The sequence below is a fragment of the Ipomoea triloba genome, chromosome 10 (assembly GCF_003576645.1).
Source record: "Ipomoea triloba cultivar NCNSP0323 chromosome 10, ASM357664v1".
In the NCBI taxonomy this organism is placed as follows: domain Eukaryota; kingdom Viridiplantae; phylum Streptophyta; class Magnoliopsida; order Solanales; family Convolvulaceae; genus Ipomoea; species Ipomoea triloba.
This window is the reverse complement of record NC_044925.1, coordinates 1,721,438-1,743,510: the sequence shown is the minus strand read 5'-3', so window position 1 is coordinate 1,743,510 and position 22,073 is coordinate 1,721,438. Positions and strand designations below refer to the sequence as shown.

At 30.3% G+C, this 22,073-nt stretch overlaps 1 protein-coding gene, 1 long non-coding RNA gene and 6 other non-coding genes across 11 annotated transcripts; 7 read left to right on the top strand and 1 right to left on the bottom strand.

The window, feature by feature from the left end:
- Window positions 1–78: 78 nt before the first annotated feature.
- LOC116032294 lies at window positions 79–1,814 on the top strand. The gene is made up of 2 exons (XR_004100752.1): window positions 79–305; window positions 1,008–1,814. It is a non-coding gene; the product is annotated as an uncharacterized LOC116032294 (long non-coding RNA).
- On the top strand, window positions 372–457 carry LOC116033744. The gene has a single exon (XR_004100916.1). It is a non-coding gene; the product is annotated as a small nucleolar RNA Z157/R69/R10 (small nucleolar RNA).
- LOC116033745 lies at window positions 572–657 on the top strand. Its single transcript, XR_004100917.1, has one exon. It is a non-coding gene; the product is annotated as a small nucleolar RNA R11/Z151 (small nucleolar RNA).
- On the top strand, window positions 742–853 carry LOC116033747. Its single transcript, XR_004100919.1, has one exon. It is a non-coding gene; the product is annotated as a small nucleolar RNA Z152/R70/R12 (small nucleolar RNA).
- On the top strand, window positions 961–1,091 carry LOC116033757. The gene has a single exon (XR_004100928.1). It is a non-coding gene; the product is annotated as a small nucleolar RNA snoR80 (small nucleolar RNA).
- Window positions 1,593–1,678, top strand: LOC116033743. The gene has a single exon (XR_004100915.1). It is a non-coding gene; the product is annotated as a small nucleolar RNA Z157/R69/R10 (small nucleolar RNA).
- Window positions 1,764–1,850, top strand: LOC116033746. Its single transcript, XR_004100918.1, has one exon. It is a non-coding gene; the product is annotated as a small nucleolar RNA R11/Z151 (small nucleolar RNA).
- A 2,549-nt stretch (window positions 1,851–4,399) lies between these two features.
- Window positions 4,400–19,074, bottom strand: LOC116032293 (putative late blight resistance protein homolog R1A-10). 4 transcript variants are annotated; one of them, XR_004100749.1, is made up of 7 exons: window positions 18,853–19,074; window positions 18,590–18,684; window positions 6,825–9,056; window positions 6,342–6,434; window positions 5,500–5,684; window positions 4,911–5,010; window positions 4,400–4,667 (listed from the first exon to the last, which is right to left on the bottom strand). XR_004100749.1 is itself a non-coding variant. In XM_031274791.1 (5 exons), the coding sequence occupies exons 3-5, from the start codon at window positions 9,025–9,027 to the stop codon at window positions 5,557–5,559; spliced, it is 2,424 nt and encodes an 807-aa protein (XP_031130651.1). In that variant the 5' UTR covers window positions 9,028–9,056; window positions 18,590–18,684; window positions 18,853–19,074; the 3' UTR covers window positions 5,419–5,556. The 4 variants fall into 4 exon arrangements, 1 of the variants encoding a protein (XP_031130651.1); XR_004100751.1 differs by having other exon boundaries at window positions 4,400–4,663; XR_004100750.1 differs by having other exon boundaries at window positions 5,505–5,684.
- Between the last annotated feature and the right edge of the window lie 2,999 nt (window positions 19,075–22,073).

Here is a 22,073-nt window from a genome sequence, read left to right as displayed (position 1 = left end):
AAATTTTTTTTAAAAAAAAAAAAAAAAAAAAAAAAAAAAAAAGATAGTCCAAATGTAGAATGTTACGGAGGCCACTAACTGAATGATTGGGCCGTTTGAAGTAAATAGGCTTCAAACAGAGCCCTAATCTATGGTTGGGCCTAAGGGCCACCACAAAACCCTAAACAAAGTCTCCTCTCTGCACAAAATCCCTAGCCGGAGCCGCCGGAGGAGATGAGATCTATGCGGAACCTCTCCTCCTAATGTGTATCTATATATTCCAAACCTCCCTACCTCTCCTCTCATTCCATCCTTCCTTCTCTTCTGTAAGTTCCTCTCTCTCTCTCCCACATGTTTGTTTTCTCTTTAGTTTTATGTGTTGATAATTTCTATGGGGTGCGGTGAGGATGCAATTTATGTGGACTAGAGTTTCTGATCTTACGGTTGAAGACAAACCCTTGGCTGTCTGAGCACACCCAACCTTCATCTCCTTGTTTCTTGATTTCTATAGTTTTTTTTTTTTGGTTTTTTTTTTATTTTTTATTGATTTCTATAGTTTTTTTTTTAAAAAAAAACAAATCTGGTTTGATGTGGGCTTATGATGATAATACAAATTATCTTAGCGGATTTCAGTGAGATATTTCATCAATGATCTGATTGTTACACACACTGAAGCTCCCTTCTTGTTTTTCACAATAAAAGATATTTTTTTGTTTTTTTTTTTTTGTTTTGCTGGAAATTTGATTTGAATTGATTTTGTTGAATGCTGTGATGAGATGAACACCTCTGGTGTTTTGGGCAGTGGGTAAAAGTTGGATTTTTAATCCTTCTCCGTGAGCCTTCTAATTAACGACTTCTCCTTCCACTGAGCATTTTATTTCAATATCAAATTATTTTATTTCAATTTTTTAAGTATGAAATTTGTAAAAAAAAAATTTGAAGTTTTTGTGTATGTTTGTTTTGTGTATATATGCGTCTATTACCAATTCTGGGGGAGAATATAAGTTCCTCTTGGCATAATGGCTCAGACGCGAAAGGGAAGAAGAGTGGCATATCCTGATCAATGGACTTTTTCACTGTGCTATTGCATCCTGGAAACACCACTTACATATCAATGGACTTCAAAATTCTAATGAAGTTTTGTAAATAAATAAATTTTAATATGTTATGAACTTGTTCTAGAGAATTCATTCGTTAACTATTTGAATGTTTTAAATCCAACAAAGTTTGGAATTTAAAATGCTCAAAATATGGACAGTACTCCCCTTTGCAACAGAAACCATTTCAAAAGCAAATAGGAACAGTATAGTGGCCAAAGTTTACGAATGTTTATACCTTAATCAAGAGCAAGAATGGTCTGTCACTTTGTAAGAAAATTGTCTATTGGAGAAATTTGAATAGCTGATGAATGATTTGGAATGTAGAATCCTATATCCACAAGGAAACAGTTGAGGATAGTAAAGAAGCAGATGATTGTGTAGTGTCCAGGGCAGTATTTCATTTGCTTACTGCATACAACATTAACTTGTCAATTAATCGAAAGGTACCTTTTAAAAAATATGGTTGTTTAAGGCTAAAGCTTCTGAGATTGAAATAATTGTATTTAGTGTGAATGGGGTGCGGTGAGGATGCAATTTATGTGGACTAGAGTTTCTGACCTTCTGTTTGAAGACAAACCCTTGGCTGTCTGAGCACACCCAATCTTCATCTCCCTTTTTCTTGATTTTTATAATTATATCTTCTTTTGGGTATTGTTTTTTTTTGTTAACAAATCTATTTGATTTGGGCTTATGATGATATAATACAAAATATCTTAGCGGATTTCAGTGAGATAATTATCAATGATCTGATTGTTACACACCCTGAAGCCCCCTGCTTGTTTTCCACCTTAATTTGTTTTTTTTTTCACACTAAAGATATAACTTTTTGGTTCTTTTTTTTTTTTTTCTACAAACTTGGTATGAATCAGATCATTGATAAAATTATCTGGAAACTTGTTTTCCTGGCACCGTCGGTGTTGATGCTCTAACATTCCCCTTTCTTTGTCGAGAAATTTCATTTTGCAGCCAAATAAGCCATGGATCCTCTTAACTTTTCTGCAGCCAATTATACCAAACAAGAGGTTTTAGTAGGACTCCGCACAATAAATAAATATATATATATATATATATATATATATATATATATATACACATATATGTATGTATGTATGGAGAGAGAGAGATAGATTGGGATAGCTTCAAGTGAAAAAGAAGCTCAGTTGTACTAGAAAGTACAACAATGTGTTCTATAACAATATGCACTTGATGGTAAAAAAATGCTCATTGTAAACACATATAAACAAGCATAAATAATAAACAAACAAATAATTTCAACTCAAATTAGTAATTAGTGATAAAAATTATTGATATTTTAAAAAGGAATAAGGTTCAAATTGATTATTGAATGGAACATGAAAGTGCAATTTGGTTACTGAATGAAAAACAAAATGCAATTAAGACACCCAACAATGTATGTAATTTTACATGATAGCAGGTTAACACTTAATCTAGTAGGTTGCATGTTGACATGGATGATGATTTGATATTTTATTTTTAAATTTCCCTTTTCATTTATTCTTTTTAGTTTTGAAAATGCTTTTCTAACATAAAATATGTTGCAATATATATTCAGTTTTTTTGTTTGAAAGATATATATTCACTTTATAATTTTATATAATAATTAAGATGTTAATAAATAGACTGAAATATGATCCCCTTGACAATGCACTATTTTGGAGCTAAATTATGTAAATGGTGGACCAAACACTACTTTGGTGCTAAAACATTTCTTCATAGTGCACTTTCTATCACTACAATTTGCAAAAAATCTTCTGCAATACGTAGTTCTTTTGTATTAACATATACGCCCTTCAAATATTTTTCAGCAAATCAAACGGGCTAAGAAATTGAAACTACAAATTGATGAAGTTACGAACTGATAAACTTCAATTTGATGAAACCCCGAAGGAACAACAAACCAAATAAGGATTTCAAATGTGATTTGAGAATTTCATAGTTGATTTGAGGATTTTCTGATATAAGTTTATGCAAGAAAAGGGTTTTCAAACAAAAAAAAAAAGAAATGAAAAGGAAATTTAAAGAAAATGCCAAATCATTATCTAAGTCATTTTTCATGTCAATATGCAACCTGTTAAATGATGTGTTAACCTGCTATCAGGTGAATGGAGAACAATTTTATTAATTCAAATTGATTATAAAGCAGTAGTGATAAAGGAAGGTGACGAAAAGTTTCGCGACTCGTTTAACAAAAGAAAGACGTGCATTCTAGAAAGAATACAACAGATCCTTTACATCAGTGGCTCGGATCAAAAGAGGATTCACTATACTGCAAATAAACAGCTTGGGCGAGTAGTAGACAATCCGTTTCGAGATGAATGTAATCCCAGGCTTTTAACTTGATCCAGCTTAGTGCCTCTCTAGCTGCGATGGCTTCTGCTTCTGAAGGGCGGTAACACCCAGTCCTGTAGATGCCAAGGAATGAAGCCGCCGTTCTCAAGATATGATGCACTGTTGGAGTTTAATATGTTGGCAGCTATGGATCGATTGCGAGGAATGAAAAGATCTGTAGTTTCATAGCTTGTCTTTGCAAATTATAAAGATGATGAAGAAGGTCGATGGTTACTTTATTTGAATATAGTGACTACTTTATTAATTAATGTGATGATTTGATATCGATTCCCCTTAGTACCTACCTTCAAATATTGCTTAACTTTTTATAACGCCTTCCCTGGATTTTGGAGGGTTTTTGAAATAGTAAAGTTCAATGGGTGGATTTTTAATAAATGTGAAGGTGAATGTTTTTTAGTGTTTTTTCTGCTATAAATTTGGGGTTTTCGAAGAATTGGGTGGGCCCCACTCAAAAAAAAATCACTGCATGCAGAATTCGCACCCAGGCAGGCGCGTGCAGTTATTTTTAAGGTGCCCTCGTCTAGGCGCGTAATTATTTTTAAATTTTTTTTTTTTTCAGTTGTTAGTAGCTAGGGTCAAATCAATAAGTGGCACTCTTGCCATTTGGTTGTCAGCATCTTAAAGTTAATCTAAGGTGTGTGATACTCATAAATTTTTTTTTCAGCACGATAGAGAACTTTTATATTATATAATTCAAATTCTTTAAAAAATTACTTTTATATTACGGAGTACATAATTTAAACCCTTTAAAAAATTAAATTCGATTCATATTAATGTAAACACAAATCCTTTATCAACGTGAAACAAAGGCTATTTAAAAACTTTTCTATTTTTTTTTTCTAACTCAATAGGTAAACTTTGATAATTAATTTCTCTCATTAATTCATTATACATTTTGATCATATAATATATCAAATTCATCTCTCAGCCATTTTTGTTGCTAATAAGGATAAAATGAATGAAATATTTGGTGATTTAATTAGTAGTGAGTCTAAAAGAAAGAATCAATTAGGGTGTCCAATTAAAGTATAATTGATTACAAATTAAAGTGAGGGCAATCAATGTGCCGATTTCCTCGCAAACCAGGGACAAGATTCTCCGTGGGGTACCACGATTCTTGACACTCCACCAGGGAGGTTGCTAACGCTCCTTGCTCGCGACGCTAAGGAAGTCCTTTCTAGGAGGATTCGTTAATTTCTGGAGCCAGTTGGCTCCTTTCTTTCACCAAAAAAAAAAGTAAGAGGACATTATGCATATTAAAATAAATTATTACTTTGTATAATTAATATAATTTTAGTAACTTAATTATTATTAGTGTTAGTAATAGTATCAATAGATATTGTATATGAATATTGAAAGCCGGAAAGAAATATATTGTGCATTTTCATGTTCTTCTTGTTAGCAGAATATAAACGCATATACTTTTATGCAATATTTTATATGTAAGAAATAGAAACTAACCTCCAGTCATAGTTGTTCTTTAGTAAATTGCTTTTAAATTGTAGTAGTTTGCCTTCGTTCTTGTTGTAGTTATTTTGGTGGAGTGTCTTCCACTTTTTCTCTGGTTCAATAGAGATGGTGTATGTATTGTCAAAAGACTGGTAATCTGAGCAGTGAAGGACCTAACTTTATATAGCCTATTAACCATCAATATAGACTTTGTAACGGTTCTGTTATGACCGTTACAATACTTAATCGTCATTTAAGAGCCCAAATAACTTGCACCATTTAATAATTTTCTTAATGAAAAATGTTACACTTCTTTGTTATTATTACTTTTATTGAAACTTTTACACGCTTGAAATGTAAAATTGAAGTTTTTTCGTGACTCAAATATGACTACAAATTAGAAGCCTACTCAAAGGTTTTTTTTTTTTTTTTTAATCTATTGAAGTGTAAGAGCAACCTCATTTGTTAGAGGTTTTTTGAAGGCTTTAGGTTGCCAAGTATGCGAGATGAGAGAAGGAAATGCGAGAAAAGGAAATGGAAAAAATAAAACAAAGTCTAACAAATAAAAGAAAGAATAAAATAAAAATAATGTTTTGCGCACCTAACCTGGTACGTGGTGTGCATGTGCCCCTCTTCTACAAGAACAACCTAAAATCCACTATTGTTGATGTTCTAACCTTCCTTTGTTTTTTATTTGTTTTATTTTTGAAAACATTCCGGCGATTCCCCTTCCTTTGTCGGATCTTTTTTCAGCCAAAAAAGCCATGAATTTTGTCCTCAACTCTTCTGCAACCAATTATACCAAACAAGAGGTTTTAATAGGACTCCGCACACACACACTATATATATATATATATATATATATATATATATATATATATATATATATATATATTGCATTATTTAAAGTAATTCCCAAACAAGCGTAACTAGCATCTGCGAAAGCACCTAAAAGAGACAATAACTTGTGTGAGATTGTCTTACAGATCTTTGTCCGTGAGACAAGTCGGATCAAGATGAAATGTAGTACTTATACTAACAAATATATATAATACTAAATCAAGAATAAAATATTTAGCATTACTTATATGAGAAAATGTAATTTTTTTTTTAGGAAAAATGTAATATTTTTACATTTTTCATCAAAAGTATTATATTTACCTTTATAAGTGCAACATTACTTATAAGGGGAAAATATAATATTTTTTATGAAAAAGTAATACTTTTACATAAAAATATAAAATTATTATCTTTCTCCTAAGTAACAAACATTTTATTCATGATTTAGTATTATATTTGCTAGTATAAGTATTATATTTATATATTGACATGACCCGATCCGCATCACAAATAAAGATTCAAGTGATACTGCAAGTTGTAACTACATAATTCACGCATCAAACTGGTCTATTGCTCACACAGTCACACTTCTTTACTTGTTACCTCTTTGCCGGAACATATCTCGATCATGTCTTCTCTTTATAGGCCCTGGCCCTGTCATATTTGCAGAACTTATATTTGAATCACCTGTCATTCCTGTAAAAATAAATTATTGTGAACGATTACGTACGGAGTATAATATTCGCAAATTATATTGTGGACCATGATCATGACTGATATTGCAGTTGCATTGAACGGATAGTGCAGTTGTGTTGAAAAGATACTGCAGCTGTGTTAAAAGGAAACTGTAGTTGCGTGGAACAGAGATCGTTCATCCGTTCAACACAACTGCAGTATCCGTTCAACACAACTGCAGTTTCAAATGGATGACACGACCTCTGTTCCGCGTAACTGCAGTTTCATTTCAACACAATTGCAGTATCCGTTCAACACGTATCAATTCAACACAACTGCAATATCATCTATGATCCATGGTCCACGGTATAACGACTGGTATAATATTAGAAATTTGTTCATTTCACTTACTTAATATAATCTTGAGTTGCCCATCATTTCCGAATTCTTGTACATCTTCCTCAATTTTCTTCACGGACCGTTCACATGTATCAGTGCAGTCACGAACCCAGATTAGTTTCAATGTAGCAATATCAGCCAAACTATAAGGCACCTCCTGTAACTTCACACAACAATCCAAAATTACTTGCTCAAGGCAAGGAAAAGACTCAGAACTGCTAATATTCCAAATTGTAATACCAGGATTCATTAATTCCAGGTATTTGAGTTTGCAGAATAGGGTTTCCTCCTCCACTTTCCATTCTTCCTCCTCAAACTTGCAACCCACTAGTATTAGAGCTTCAAGATTGGAGAGCTGTGCAATTATTGACATTGCTGACGACGAAAGAGTAATACCCTCCAAATTTATTTCCTTAATATTTGATGGAAACTTGCTGAGTTTAAGATCCTTAAGAAGATGTGGATTCTCATGACTATATGGATCAACATCCCAAAAACGGAGTTTATGTATCCAGAGAAATTCAAGATGATGCAGCATTTCAATTTCATCAGCAAATGGATATGAAGATGAGACCACACAACTCAAACATTTGAGATTGGAAAGCTTCCTCAATAAATGTTCATCCCTCCTTATACACAGAAAAGTCTGCAAATCTAAGCTCTGTAAGACTTCTAAACCAGAAATTGTTTCAATACCACATGCTGGAGTTGGTTCTGTTGGGCATGAATCACAACCATAGTGGCGGATAGTCATATGTCTCAAACTTTTCATATTCAAAAAATATTTTGGCAAATGCAAATGCTTTTCTGATCTCAACTTTAATGTTAAGAGACACTGAAGATTCTTGAGTGATGATGGTGAGACAGAACCACGTCCACATAGATAAAGAGCAAGATACTTTAGATGAATTAGTGAGTTCATTTCGAATAAAACTGATTTGTCCATCATAATGGACTCAAAACTCAAGATTGTGAGATGTTCAAATTTTTTGGCTACCCATGAGCCATTATAAACATCAAAATGTATTTCATTGTAAATCTCTGGGTAACCCAAAATTGTGCTGACAGAAGAATTCCATGGTACCAATTCATTAGGAATTTCAAAAAATCTAGATCTACGAAAAGATATTCGATATGGAGTAAATTTCAAAGTTGGGTCCAATTTATCTCCCACCCTAATTATGTGCAAGAAATTTTCCTTTTTAGCTTTTGCTAAACAAAAATCATGTACCAAATCATGAACAACGCACCATAAGATGCCACCATCGTAATTCCTTTCAGAAACCATTACTAAGTTACTCCTAACCAGATGGTTCAAATAATGCTTTGCCATGTCTTCTACTCTCTCCTCCTCCGTAATCTTTATGAACCCTTCAGATATCCATAGTTCTATTAGATAAGAAACTTCAATTTCTGCATCCTCTTTGAATGCACTAAAGTAAAGTAAGCATTGTTTCAAATCATGTGATAAATGCTTGTAACTAAGTTCTATCACATCATTGCTCTGCATTCCGCCTCTAAATGCAACTTGTGAGCTTAAAGTATTAAGAAATTTTTGCCACATTTGCTCACTCTTTTCAACTCCTCCCAGAAGCCCGGCTACCAAACCAACTATTAAAGGTAGTCCCCCACACTCTTTAGATATTTGTTTTCCAATATTTTCAATCTCTTTAGGGCATTCCTTCCCTTTAAATAACTTCACTTGCAATAATTCCCAGCTCTCATCAACAGTGAAGAATGGAAGGCAAATATGTTTAGCATTAGAAACTACACTTTCTTGTCTGCTTGTTAAAACAACTCTACTTCCATTGTCACATGAGGGAAAAGCTCTATTCAATTCTTCCCATGCTTTGAGACTCCAAATATCATCCAACACTATGAGGTATCTCCATCCCATCAGGCTTTTGCGAAGCTTTTCAGCTATACTATCAGTCTCTGTCTCCTTGCCACAAACTTGATTATATATTTTGTTGAACAAGTCCTTACAATCATATTCTTGAGAAACAGTACACCATGCATATTTGTCAAAGTGGTTGACTATAGATTTCTCCTCATACACTCTCTTGACCAAAGTTGTCTTTCCCAACCCGCCCATACCAGTAATTAAAATTACTTCTTTCTCCTTTGACCCACGAATAAGTTCATTTATAATTGTTGTTGCTTCATTCTCAAAACCCACAACTTTATCATTACCAATCTCATAGATGTTTGGCATTTCTTTTTTATCTTTGGAACCTTGAATTGCTTCAAGAAGTACGGGGTTTGGTTAGAAATATGTTCAAATTTTTAAATATTAAAAAATTAACATAAAATAGTTAATCTAAAATAAAAACAATTATTTTCAATATAATTAAAATGAGTATTTTCAACTTCTAATAAAAGTATTAGTAAAGATGAGCATTGCTATAGATAGTTATAATTGATAATAAAAATGATGTCCTAACAATTTTCATATTAAAATAAATTTAGTCTTCTTAATGCAATATTGATGAGTCAGTAAAAACTTAAAATTTTGTGTCATACAAAATAGACTTGTAATAAAATGTACAATTTAATTAAAGAAATATATATTTGGAATATAAAATTAAAATTTGTGTTACAACAAATAATGATTGATTTAAGTAAAGAAAAAACAAATTATCCTTAAAATAATTATAGTATGACATTCATATTCGTTTAAGATCAAGATTCTAAAAGTAATAACTTTCACTTCTTCTTTTTTTTTTTTTTTAAATATAGTTGAAAGAAACAAACTAAATTAAGTAAATAAAATAAATATTATTCTATTTTGATTATTACCAAAAAGAATAAAAGAGTTGAAAAAAATAGAAAAATAAAAACAAAAAAAATTGGCATGATTCCATGTTTTTTTTTTTTAAATACTACTAACTCTATTAGAATGCAGTATCTGTTCATAACTACTTTCTCAACCTATTGAAGCACAAGAGTCAATATTGACTCCACTGAGGCTCGAACCCACCACTTCCCTTGTAAAGGAAAAGGTTTGATACCACTAGACTACAAGGTCCTTGGCGCATGAATTCCATGTTATGTATACTAATATAATAATAATAATAATAATAATAATAATAATTATTATTATTATTATTATTATTGTTATTATTAGAAAATAATTCACAATGAGTAAGTTAATAATATTAAAATTATTTTTCTAAAGTGTACATAAATTGAAAAGTAAAAAGTAAAATAGGGCCAGGTAACTTTGAAAATGTCTTATCATTGTACAAAAAATAAATAAAAATGTAAAAGTTATCAGTTCACATTATTACACCAACATAATTTTTATTTTCGTTATGACCTTACTAATATTGACTCTTACTATATGTAGCAGATGTATAAGCTAAGGAATAAATAAAAATGTAAAATTTATTAATTTAAATTATTACACCAACATAATTTTTATTCTCATTATAATTAACTTTGCCAACATTGACTCTTATTATATTTAAAAGTTAATAATAGATAGATTAGTAGATAGTAGTGTAACCCCTCGTATTTTCCGATAAGTTTGAGGTTCGGAAAATAGGTCTTTAAGTTATGACATTTAAGAGAAGACGGTTTGATGCTCGAAATAATTTTTTTTTAAGGATTAGTTATCGATAGGCTGCGAACTACGCACCGGTCACGAACCGAGAAAATTTTAAGGATATAGATTCAGTTCGAATTTTCTAGAATTGGGGTTATTAAATATCATACGATTAAGCCTGAAATTCTAGTTAGTTCAAGGGGAATTTTTAAATGGACTGTAAGGGATAAATTATTACGGACTCTGTACCTAAATTTAGCGGATTATCGGAAAATTCCCAAAATTGGTGATTTGCGACGGGAATATTTTTACGATAATTTTGGTATTAGAATTTTCCCGAATTAAGTTATAATCCTCCGAACATTCATCTGATTTAAGCATAAACTGGCCAATTAGATTTGAGATCTTGTAAGGACTCCATGGGGTGTTGACATGTGGCAAGCAAATCTAGACTAGGATTGGGCATTTAATGTAACATTTATGAGGTATGGTGGCCTTGCACTTGTTACTTGTGAATCAAGAACAAAATCACACAAAGATCACATCTCTCTCTTACTCCCCATCCCATTTTCGAATGACACTCTTGGAGAAAGAAGAAGAGATAATTTTAGTCTTCCATGGTGATCTAAGAAAGCCTTAGGCAATTTTTCAACTCCAAGAGCTCTTCTATGGGTAAGAACTTCGGTTTTGTTCGGATCAATCCCTTCTAAGACTTAAGCTTGAACTTAAGATTTATGGAAACATTATATTATGGTGTTTTACTAGGATCTTTGGTGAAGGAACCCAAGGAAGGCACCATCAACTAAGTACGGTTTAAAGGTTTCTACAAAGGTAAGGAATTCCCTTAAGTTGGAATTAGTCACTTGAATTTGGATAATTGATTTTGGTTGAAATATGGTGTTTTTGGAGCTTTGGGGATATTTTTGTATACATGTTCATAGCTTGGATATGCTTGTATATGTTGTATTTATGTCCATATAGGCTTATACTTGTGAAAATAGTGAAAGGAAATCAGGGTAGATTCTGGCAGCAACTTCCATGATTTACTGGGAAAAATTGGTAAGGTATTTTGACTCCATTTTTTGTAGATATGTATTTCAACAAGTGTAGAACCTACATATAAAATTTCATAATGATCGGAGTAGTATAAGTATGGTTTTCGGAATTTTTCCCAAAACTGGACGGAGAGAAAAATATTTCGGACCAAGGGCAAAAAGGGAATTTTCTGTGTTTATTCGTCGATCAAAGTGACCAAAACTTTTGACGGACATCAAGTACTATAAGTTGGGGTTCTACCATAAAAATTTCAAGTGAAAAAGAGTTCGGGAACTATTTTTACCGGCTCAATCTTTCGGACTGCGCCAAGCTGAAATTTTCTGAATTATGCTTAGTATGATTATGGATGTGTTAGTGATAATTGTGAGGTAGTTAGTGAGTTAATGGTGATCAGGTGATGCTAAGGACATGGATTAATGATAGAGATTAAATGATAATCTCATGATTTTTGGGTTATGGTTAGACAATGACCTTACCTATTAGAATTTATATATATTTGGATGTACGATATCCTCAAGTTATGATCTAATGGTGTTGATCATAGTGGAAGTTGTTGAGGACGATAGTTAAGGATGTTGGTTGATTTTAAGTGTGAGATGGACATGTGAAGTGTATCCAAAAATGTTTATGAAAACTTACGTTGAAAAACGTATGCTATTTTGATATAAAGGTTGTCAAAACCTTATTGTTTGAGAAAATGATGTTTGAAAATCCTTCAGGGGCTAAAGAGGTAGCCGATATCAAATATTGGACTCATTTGTGAAATATGTCCAAAGAAATGATTTAAGAAAGAAAAACTGAAGGAAGGAAAATGTTTTCAAACCCTTAGTTTCTGGAATAAGGTGGGGACCTACGGGAAGGCTTAAATGCCACGGCCCGGGGTTGGAATAAGGGTGGACCTACGGGAGGGCTGGAGTGCCATGGCCCTAGGTTGGGATAAGGAGACCTACGGGAAGGCTGGAAATGCCATGGCCCGAGGTTTGTATGATCAATTCATACTACAGAGCGAAGTCTATTCGCTGAGAAGAGATGGAGTTATGAAAAAAAAAGAAAGCCTCGTGCTTACTCAGGGGAAACTAAGTGAATTTTTGACTATGAAAATTATTGTTACTCTGGGCTGCGGTTCAGATTATTATGAGCATTAGAGCTGCGGTTCTATTTGCAAATGATGAAATTCTTGGAAATGAAAGTTTTGCAAACTTGTCTGAAAGGACATGAAAATGATTTTTTTTTTTTTTTAACTTCTAAACTAAAAATGTTTTCAAACCTTTGTCTACTTTTAAGTGACAAATGGATTTTCTTACTTAGCCGTCGTGCTAACTACACTTCATTGTGTCCTTTATTAGATGCAGATTAGTGTGGACTCTAGTAGCCCGATGAGCTCTAAACAAGATGGGAGTGGATGTCGATGTTGTAAGTTTAGCCTTAACGTTTGGGTATAGGAGAGATACTTGAGCGTGGCGGTAACACCGAGTTTTCTGCTGGTTAGACGCTTCCGCAATGTATTGTAATATTAGGATTTTGTAATAAATCCCAGATGTGAAAATTGGGGTGTTACAAGTAGATATATATTAGTAGGTATTTAGTAGAAAGTACATTTTTTGGTAAAAATATAATTTTTGGTGGGTACAAGTGAAAGAAATTTTTGTTGCAGCTTAATTGGATGATAAGACTATTTTGCACTTACGGAATTTTCTCTCATTTTTAAAATGACATATCACTAAATTTGTAATTAATTACTATTCTGCATTCATTTAATTGTCTTTTCTCTTTCAAAAGTGATCTCACTTACACATCAACTTATAAAAATTATTCTTTGCTACTATTAATCTATTATATCAATATATAAATTAATTTAAGATATTAAGAAATAATTTAAAAATTTTAAATATCATCAAATTATTTTGAAATTTTTGAAATAAAATAATTCGTAAACAAATTTTTGGAAAAGAATTATACTACGTACAAATTTACTATAGCCAAATGATAGATGAGAGAGTTATAATTCTAGGAATGATTTCGTAACTATTGACATTTACCAATTTTTATTATTGATTTTCAATTTGACTATAAATAATGATGTTTGACTATTAATTTTGTTCTAAATTTGGTCCTTTAGTTAAATATTTATTTAGTAAGCGTTAAATTTAAAGGTGTGAATCTAAATATTGACTTCTTGTTAAAATAAACAAATTAAGTTCATGAGCTTCATGCATTAGTTATCATTAATAGGAATATAAAGAACATGTTAATACATTAGTTAATTTAGACCAGATTATTAATAAAAGACTTACTACTATAGTCAAATCTATACTATATATAAAAACAATTTCCTCCTCCCAAATTTTCCCCCCAAAACTTAGGGGTATTTTGGTAAAATCATTTATTTTATTTATTTATTATTTTATTATTTTATTAATTATCCATCCTATAATATTATTATGGTAATATATGATAATGATAATATGATAATATGATAATATTGTTAATATTAATGGGTGATGGGTGATTGGTGATATATAATTGATAATTGATAATATGGTATATGGTATTATTCTTAATATTAATATATTAATATATACTAATATTAATTAATTAATTGGTGATTATTTTAAAAAAGAATAATTAATTGGTGATTGGTGATTAGTGATATGGTAATATTGTTATATATTAATATTTATATAGATTGATATTGATATTAATTAATTAATTGGTGATTGGTGATTAGTGATATGATAATCTATATCTATATCTATATATCTATATATATTTATATAATTGACATGTAATTAACTATATTAGAATGAAAAAATTATATAATATTGTAGTAAAACTTTTACATGTCAATCATCTATATTTACATAAAATTAAAATTAATTATACTTTCCTTTTGAAAAATCTTCCATATTATGTTTATCCTCCACTATATAATGATGAGAAATGACTCTTCTCTCACAACGTACCAATATCTGTGCTCTCACTATTAGTTAGAGATCTATAATCTGTAATTCTACGAAGTCGAAGATCAAACTTTAACACGCGTAGAATTGTTATGGTATGCGGTATGATTTAATTTTTAGTTGATTCATTCTGCATGTTGGAGATCCTTATAGTGTAGTCTGCATTCCATACAGTATTTTGTAGTACTGTGATTTAGTTTGATTTTAACAGCTCAATATGCTTTAATTTTTGCTGATAAGGTTTCAAGTAGCTATGCCAATTTTGCCATGGGCGTATCACGTATGTAAAATTACAATTTTCAGAGTGATTGTAGTGAACAATCAAATGTTTTCTATAATTATATATTTTAATCACATTACTTTGATTGGTAATTTCTAATGGAAAAACATTGTATTGTAACTTTGTATTACAAGATTTTGAATGATAATATCTTATTCAACTATCCATCTTTTTAGTTGTACTGTGCAAAATAACTAGCAATCTACGGATGCTCATCTATATATTGTAGAATTTGCAATCTTGATCTTCCTCATTTNAGATATATATTAGTAGGTATTTAGTAGAAAGTACATTTTTTGGTAAAAATATAATTTTTGGTGGGTACAAGTGAAAGAAATTTTTGTTGCAGCTTAATTGGATGATAAGACTATTTTGCACTTACGGAATTTTCTCTCATTTTTAAAATGACATATCACTAAATTTGTAATTAATTACTATTCTGCATTCATTTAATTGTCTTTTCTCTTTCAAAAGTGATCTCACTTACACATCAACTTATAAAAATTATTCTTTGCTACTATTAATCTATTATATCAATATATAAATTAATTTAAGATATTAAGAAATAATTTAAAAATTTTAAATATCATCAAATTATTTTGAAATTTTTGAAATAAAATAATTCGTAAACAAATTTTTGGAAAAGAATTATACTACGTACAAATTTACTATAGCCAAATGATAGATGAGAGAGTTATAATTCTAGGAATGATTTCGTAACTATTGACATTTACCAATTTTTATTATTGATTTTCAATTTGACTATAAATAATGATGTTTGACTATTAATTTTGTTCTAAATTTGGTCCTTTAGTTAAATATTTATTTAGTAAGCGTTAAATTTAAAGGTGTGAATCTAAATATTGACTTCTTGTTAAAATAAACAAATTAAGTTCATGAGCTTCATGCATTAGTTATCATTAATAGGAATATAAAGAACATGTTAATACATTAGTTAATTTAGACCAGATTATTAATAAAAGACTTACTACTATAGTCAAATCTATACTATATATAAAAACAATTTCCTCCTCCCAAATTTTCCCCCCAAAACTTAGGGGTATTTTGGTAAAATCATTTATTTTATTTATTTATTATTTTATTATTTTATTAATTATCCATCCTATAATATTATTATGGTAATATATGATAATGATAATATGATAATATGATAATATTGTTAATATTAATGGGTGATGGGTGATTGGTGATATATAATTGATAATTGATAATATGGTATATGGTATTATTCTTAATATTAATATATTAATATATACTAATATTAATTAATTAATTGGTGATTATTTTAAAAAAGAATAATTAATTGGTGATTGGTGATTAGTGATATGGTAATATTGTTATATATTAATATTTATATAGATTGATATTGATATTAATTAATTAATTGGTGATTGGTGATTAGTGATATGATAATCTATATCTATATCTATATATCTATATATATTTATATAATTGACATGTAATTAACTATATTAGAATGAAAAAATTATATAATATTGTAGTAAAACTTTTACATGTCAATCATCTATATTTACATAAAATTAAAATTAATTATACTTTCCTTTTGAAAAATCTTCCATATTATGTTTATCCTCCACTATATAATGATGAGAAATGACTCTTCTCTCACAACGTACCAATATCTGTGCTCTCACTATTAGTTAGAGATCTATAATCTGTAATTCTACGAAGTCGAAGATCAAACTTTAACACGCGTAGAATTGTTATGGTATGCGGTATGATTTAATTTTTAGTTGATTCATTCTGCATGTTGGAGATCCTTATAGTGTAGTCTGCATTCCATACAGTATTTTGTAGTACTGTGATTTAGTTTGATTTTAACAGCTCAATATGCTTTAATTTTTGCTGATAAGGTTTCAAGTAGCTATGCCAATTTTGCCATGGGCGTATCACGTATGTAAAATTACAATTTTCAGAGTGATTGTAGTGAACAATCAAATGTTTTCTATAATTATATATTTTAATCACATTACTTTGATTGGTAATTTCTAATGGAAAAACATTGTATTGTAACTTTGTATTACAAGATTTTGAATGATAATATCTTATTCAACTATCCATCTTTTTAGTTGTACTGTGCAAAATAACTAGCAATCTACGGATGCTCATCTATATATTGTAGAATTTGCAATCTTGATCTTCCTCATTCATCTATATATTGTAGAATTTGCAATCTTGATCTTCCTCATTTACCTATATATTGTAGAATTTGCAATCTTGATCTTCCTCATTTACGGATATATTGTAGAATTTGCAATCTTGATCTTCCTCATTTACGGATATTTATGTAATTTGGTAAAAATGGTGGTTACTATACTTGAATAAATCCTCAATTATTCATTCCAATTGTTCGTTTTACCATTCCAATTCTTCATTTTATAAAAAATGGTGCATTGGAAGCTAAACATGGGTCATTGTATCATTGATTGTTGATTCCAATTATTATTAATCTTTATCTCACACTTATTAGTTAAAAAATGGTGATTACTATACTTGAATAAATGAAATAATAATATTAAATTTTGTAGCCTCGATTTAAAATCTATTATGTTAATATAATAATAAAAAATAATAATAATAATAATATAATAATAATAATAATAATATAATACTCCGTAGTAATAATAATCTAAAATTCTTAATATAATTTTCCTAATAATAATAATAATAATATAATAATAATCCATAACTCTTAATATAAGTTTGTAACTAAATTTTCCTATTAAATCTGTTTATAAAGGTAATTATAAATATAGAATTGAGAAATTCCTATGATATTTTATTTAATTGATATTATTCCTACTATATTTTATCTAAAAGGCTTNAAAATCCTCCTATTTCATTCCCCGCCTAAACTTTTGTAGTCAATTAATGAAATATTTTATTGGTCAAATAATTAATAAAGCTTATTTGTTAAGAAAATGTAAAATAGAAATTAACTAATATCTATAAATTGATAATATGTATACTCACGTATCAACACTATTAATAAAAGTAAAATCATTTATCGGAAAAAGAAAAGGATATTACTAATTGACTGAAAATTATTTAAAAACTTTAATAGTTAATTATACTTTCCTTTTGAAAACTCTAAGTTATTTAAACTTTAAAAAAATTAATTGAACATGGGTTGTTAGATTTTTATAATAATCAAAATTAATTCATTCAAATATGGAGGATGAAGATAAAACTAAATGCAATATGGGGAAAATGAATATACTTAAAGTATAAAAGTATAATTACACATATATTAGTGTAATTGACTAATAATAATTGCCTAATAATTATTATGATAATTAAGTTAAGCATTGGTCGTTGAATTTATTTTTATAATAATTATAATTAATTTATTTCTCATTTTCTCATATTTATTTTAGTAATAATATAATTATATAAGTCATATTACTTATAGATTCTTTTTAAGATAATTTTAGACAAACAAGTCATATATTATTCAATTAATTGAGTAATATTTTTGTACTAATCTTATAATCAAATAAATGTACACGTTCAATATTAGAATTTTTTATAATTTCATCTTTATTTTTATTATCTCAATATATAATAAAAAAAATTTATCCACGCCCGGGTAATTGGACAATTATTTGTTCTAATTCAAAGGAAAACATCAGAAAACATAATCGATCCAATCAATTTCATCAATTGCGCTATATAATATTCGATGTTATAATATATATAATTATATATTGATCCAAATATTCTTTAAATATTATAACAAATCCATTCCGTGCAACGCACGGGCGAAAATACTAGTAATAGATAAAAGAGTTAATTTCATGAATAGTGAGCTTTGTCAATTTTTATCATCAACTAATTACCCTGTTCCAAATTGGCCACAAATTTTATACTAGCAAGATCAGAGCTTACTAACCTTATTAGTAAGTGCTTATAAACTTTGATCGATCCGGAGATGAACACTACTTTGAGTTGATTGAAAGAATTAACTTGTCAAAGATTATAATTTGCCTGAAATTAGATAGAGATGAAAGAAAAGATTAGATTCACACACACAATTTATAATATAAACTAATTTAATGAACATTACAGAGCCAACAACACAAGAGCAAAAACTAAGCAAACAAGTGAGGAAACAAATGACTTTACTAACAATATTATATTTCAAAAACGACTTACCTCTGATCTGATCTGTAAGTGAATGGCAGAGAAATGAATTTCAGAGTGACTATTCAATATCTATCTTTAAGAAATCTGCAGTTGAAGTAGAAAAAGAGCTGAGGAAGCTAGGAAATGGAGATCAGAGAAGAGAGAGCATTTGGTAAATTGGTAGAAGAAGATATCAGAATGGTTTATATGAAAATATGAGAAGAGTTTGCTGCAGATAATTATGTGATGAGAGATTGATTTTGGGTGGAAGACAGCATATATGGTTTTAGCCCATTTATAGAAAAAGTTACAAGGATATGATGTTCATTTGTTTTGTCGTACATTGATTTTGTTCCCTAGCTTGACTATTATCCAAATGGGGATTCATTTAAATAAATTATATTATTCATTTCTTCATAATTGAACTTTTTTGTGACTATATTACAATGTAGTATTTTACTGAAACACAAAGAGTCAGTAAGAGGCGGCTCGAACCCACCTCTTTTCATATGGGAGTGCACCCGAATGTCACTAGACCACGAGGTATGATCTTACCTTGACTATTCAAATCGAGAAATGAATCATTTTCTTCATTTAAATTATTTACTGCTTAATAATTGACCTACCTTATCCATTGACCTACCAAATTCACAGAATAATTTTTTGCTGTTTGCGAAGTAGGCTGGAGATCAGTTCAATCAATTGTACAGTGAACCAGGATCCATCGAATATTATGTTAGTTTAGTTCAACACAATTATCAAATGAAACTGTAGTAGAGTTAAAATAATACTTTAATATTACTAAAATGAAACTAGTATGTGAGAAAAATAAAGCTAAAAAACAGAGCTAATGCAATAATGTATATTGTCAAATGAAACTGTAGTAGAATTAAAATGATATTTTAGTATTGCTATAATGAAACTTGTGTGTGAAAATTTAAACTAAAAATCACAACGCATGCAATAACATATATTATGTTCAAAATGAAACCAAAAAAATAGAGCACATGCAATAATGTATATTAACAAATGAAATTGTTGCATAATTAAAATGATACTTTAATGTTATAATAAAACTAGTGTGTGTGAAAAATGAAACTAAAAAACAAAACAATATTATCAAATTAAACGGAATTATAATTAAAATGATACGATGTCCTTTTACATTATAGTTCATGTGTCATTAATTAATTAGTTACTATTTTTTTTATTAGTGGTACGGTGGGTTAGTGAATTCATGGCACCCAATGAGTGAAAGCCATTTCAAGAGGAAAATCTAGGAGGTGGACGCACTTAGGAGGCGGATGCACTTGTGGAGGCGGACACATGGAGGAGGTGGACGCATGGAGGAAGTGGACGCACTTGAGGAGGTGAACGCGTGGAGGTGGACTCACTTAGGAGGCAGACGCATGGAGGTGGACGCACAATTGGCCGAGGCGCGGCCGAGGCGTTGAATTGCGACCGAGGCAGCCTCGCATTGCCAAGGCGGCTGAGGCCTTGTGTTCTCTCTCTCCGCGGGGACTCCACCTCTACTTTTAAGGAGGCAATGGGGGAGCTGGCCTTGCATCCCTGCCACTAGCTGAGCCAGCGTCGCCGCTGTTGACGCCTGTTGAATGACTTGGGCAGTTTCTTGGAAGTCCACGGCCTGAACGGGAATGCGGCCTCCATCCACGATTGTTGTTTAGTTGGCTACGAAGATCCCCTTCGCGGTCGTAGTTGCCGTTGCAGTTCAAGTAACGGGAACCATGGAAGCTGCTAGATCTGATCGTGTCATTTCTAGTGACAAGCTAGTTTGTGAAATTTTGCTTGATATTTGATCTCGCTTGTCAATGAAAGCACTAATGACTGTAAGAATGTTACCGGTGTATATTTGATAAGTAATAACAGTAGTTTTAGTACAAGAATGTTTGTGTGTGTGTCAGAAAACAGAGCCCCCTCCCCTACAACAGAGTTCACTATTTATACCTATGAGTGCTACGACCCGGCCTTATGTGAGTGTAACCGACAGTTAATGCCTATACTAAGTGCGGTTATAACAACAAGCTAAGGTGCCGTTGGAGGAAATTCTCTTCAATATGCCGTGCTTGTGTAACGGGTGACCGTTTGACTTCTCAGCGTCCGCTTGTCCGCTTGTGGTTCGGGTCGGGTGCTTATTCAATTACACTGTCAGAGTGAAAAGAAGGCAATGCAATTGCCTTCTTTATAGATTTCTGGTCAAAACAAAAGAAGATATTCTAATTACCTTCTTTTCAAGTTGAAAAAAAAAAAAAAAAGCATTAGTACTCTCCACAATATTATCTAGGTTTTGAATTTTACATAATTTTGTTCAAATCATGTCAAATTTACACAATTATGGATATGTCTCCATGATTGCCCCTAATGTCTTGACCTTATCTTCTTAACCATTAAATGTGGCTGCAGCCTTTTTCATCATTTAAATTATTGTTCAATATAGGACAGAAATTATTAATTTGTGTTGGACCAGAACTGTTATTGAAATTATAGAGGTCAATTGTGTGGAGTGTGGACACATCATGCATGCCCTTGTGAAGAAAAGCTGTTTGCGGAGTAGGCCAGAGATGCAGTTGATCAATCAGCTCTTATGGAAAATTATTGCACGGATACGTGGACCATAATGTAATATACTAAAAGTATATTACATTTTTAATATACAAAAAAGTATATTATTTATGTATTGAGTTTACATTATTTCATAATATATATTTTTAATATATACTCAAATAAGGTACTTTATGTATATAAATAATGATGTTACTTTTAATATATTAAAATGTATTTTTTATTATTTATGGTTCGCACAAATGTGTAGATCATAGTCCATGGAATAATGATCATGCATGGCCCATAAAGCGTTATGTGGATCTTAGTCTAGTACGATTATCAAATGAAACTATAATACAATTAAAATGGTTTAGACTAATCCTCGTTCGTAATGAGCCGGCTCACTTAAAGTGCAAAGTGTTATTTTTAAATGTTAGAAATATAGCGGAATAATGCGGGAATAATAAAAAATCAAGGTTGCAAACATCGCTAGGCGCCTAGGTTTTTTTTTTTTTTTTTAATTTAAAAAAATATTTTAAGAGTTAATAATTGTAAAGTGTTTAATATTGTAAGCCTTTACACTTTAATAGTTAAATATTTAATACTTATTAAGTTATTACTTATTAGTTATTATTTATTAATTATTAGTTCATTACTTATTAGTTTAATTTAATTATTACGTATTATTT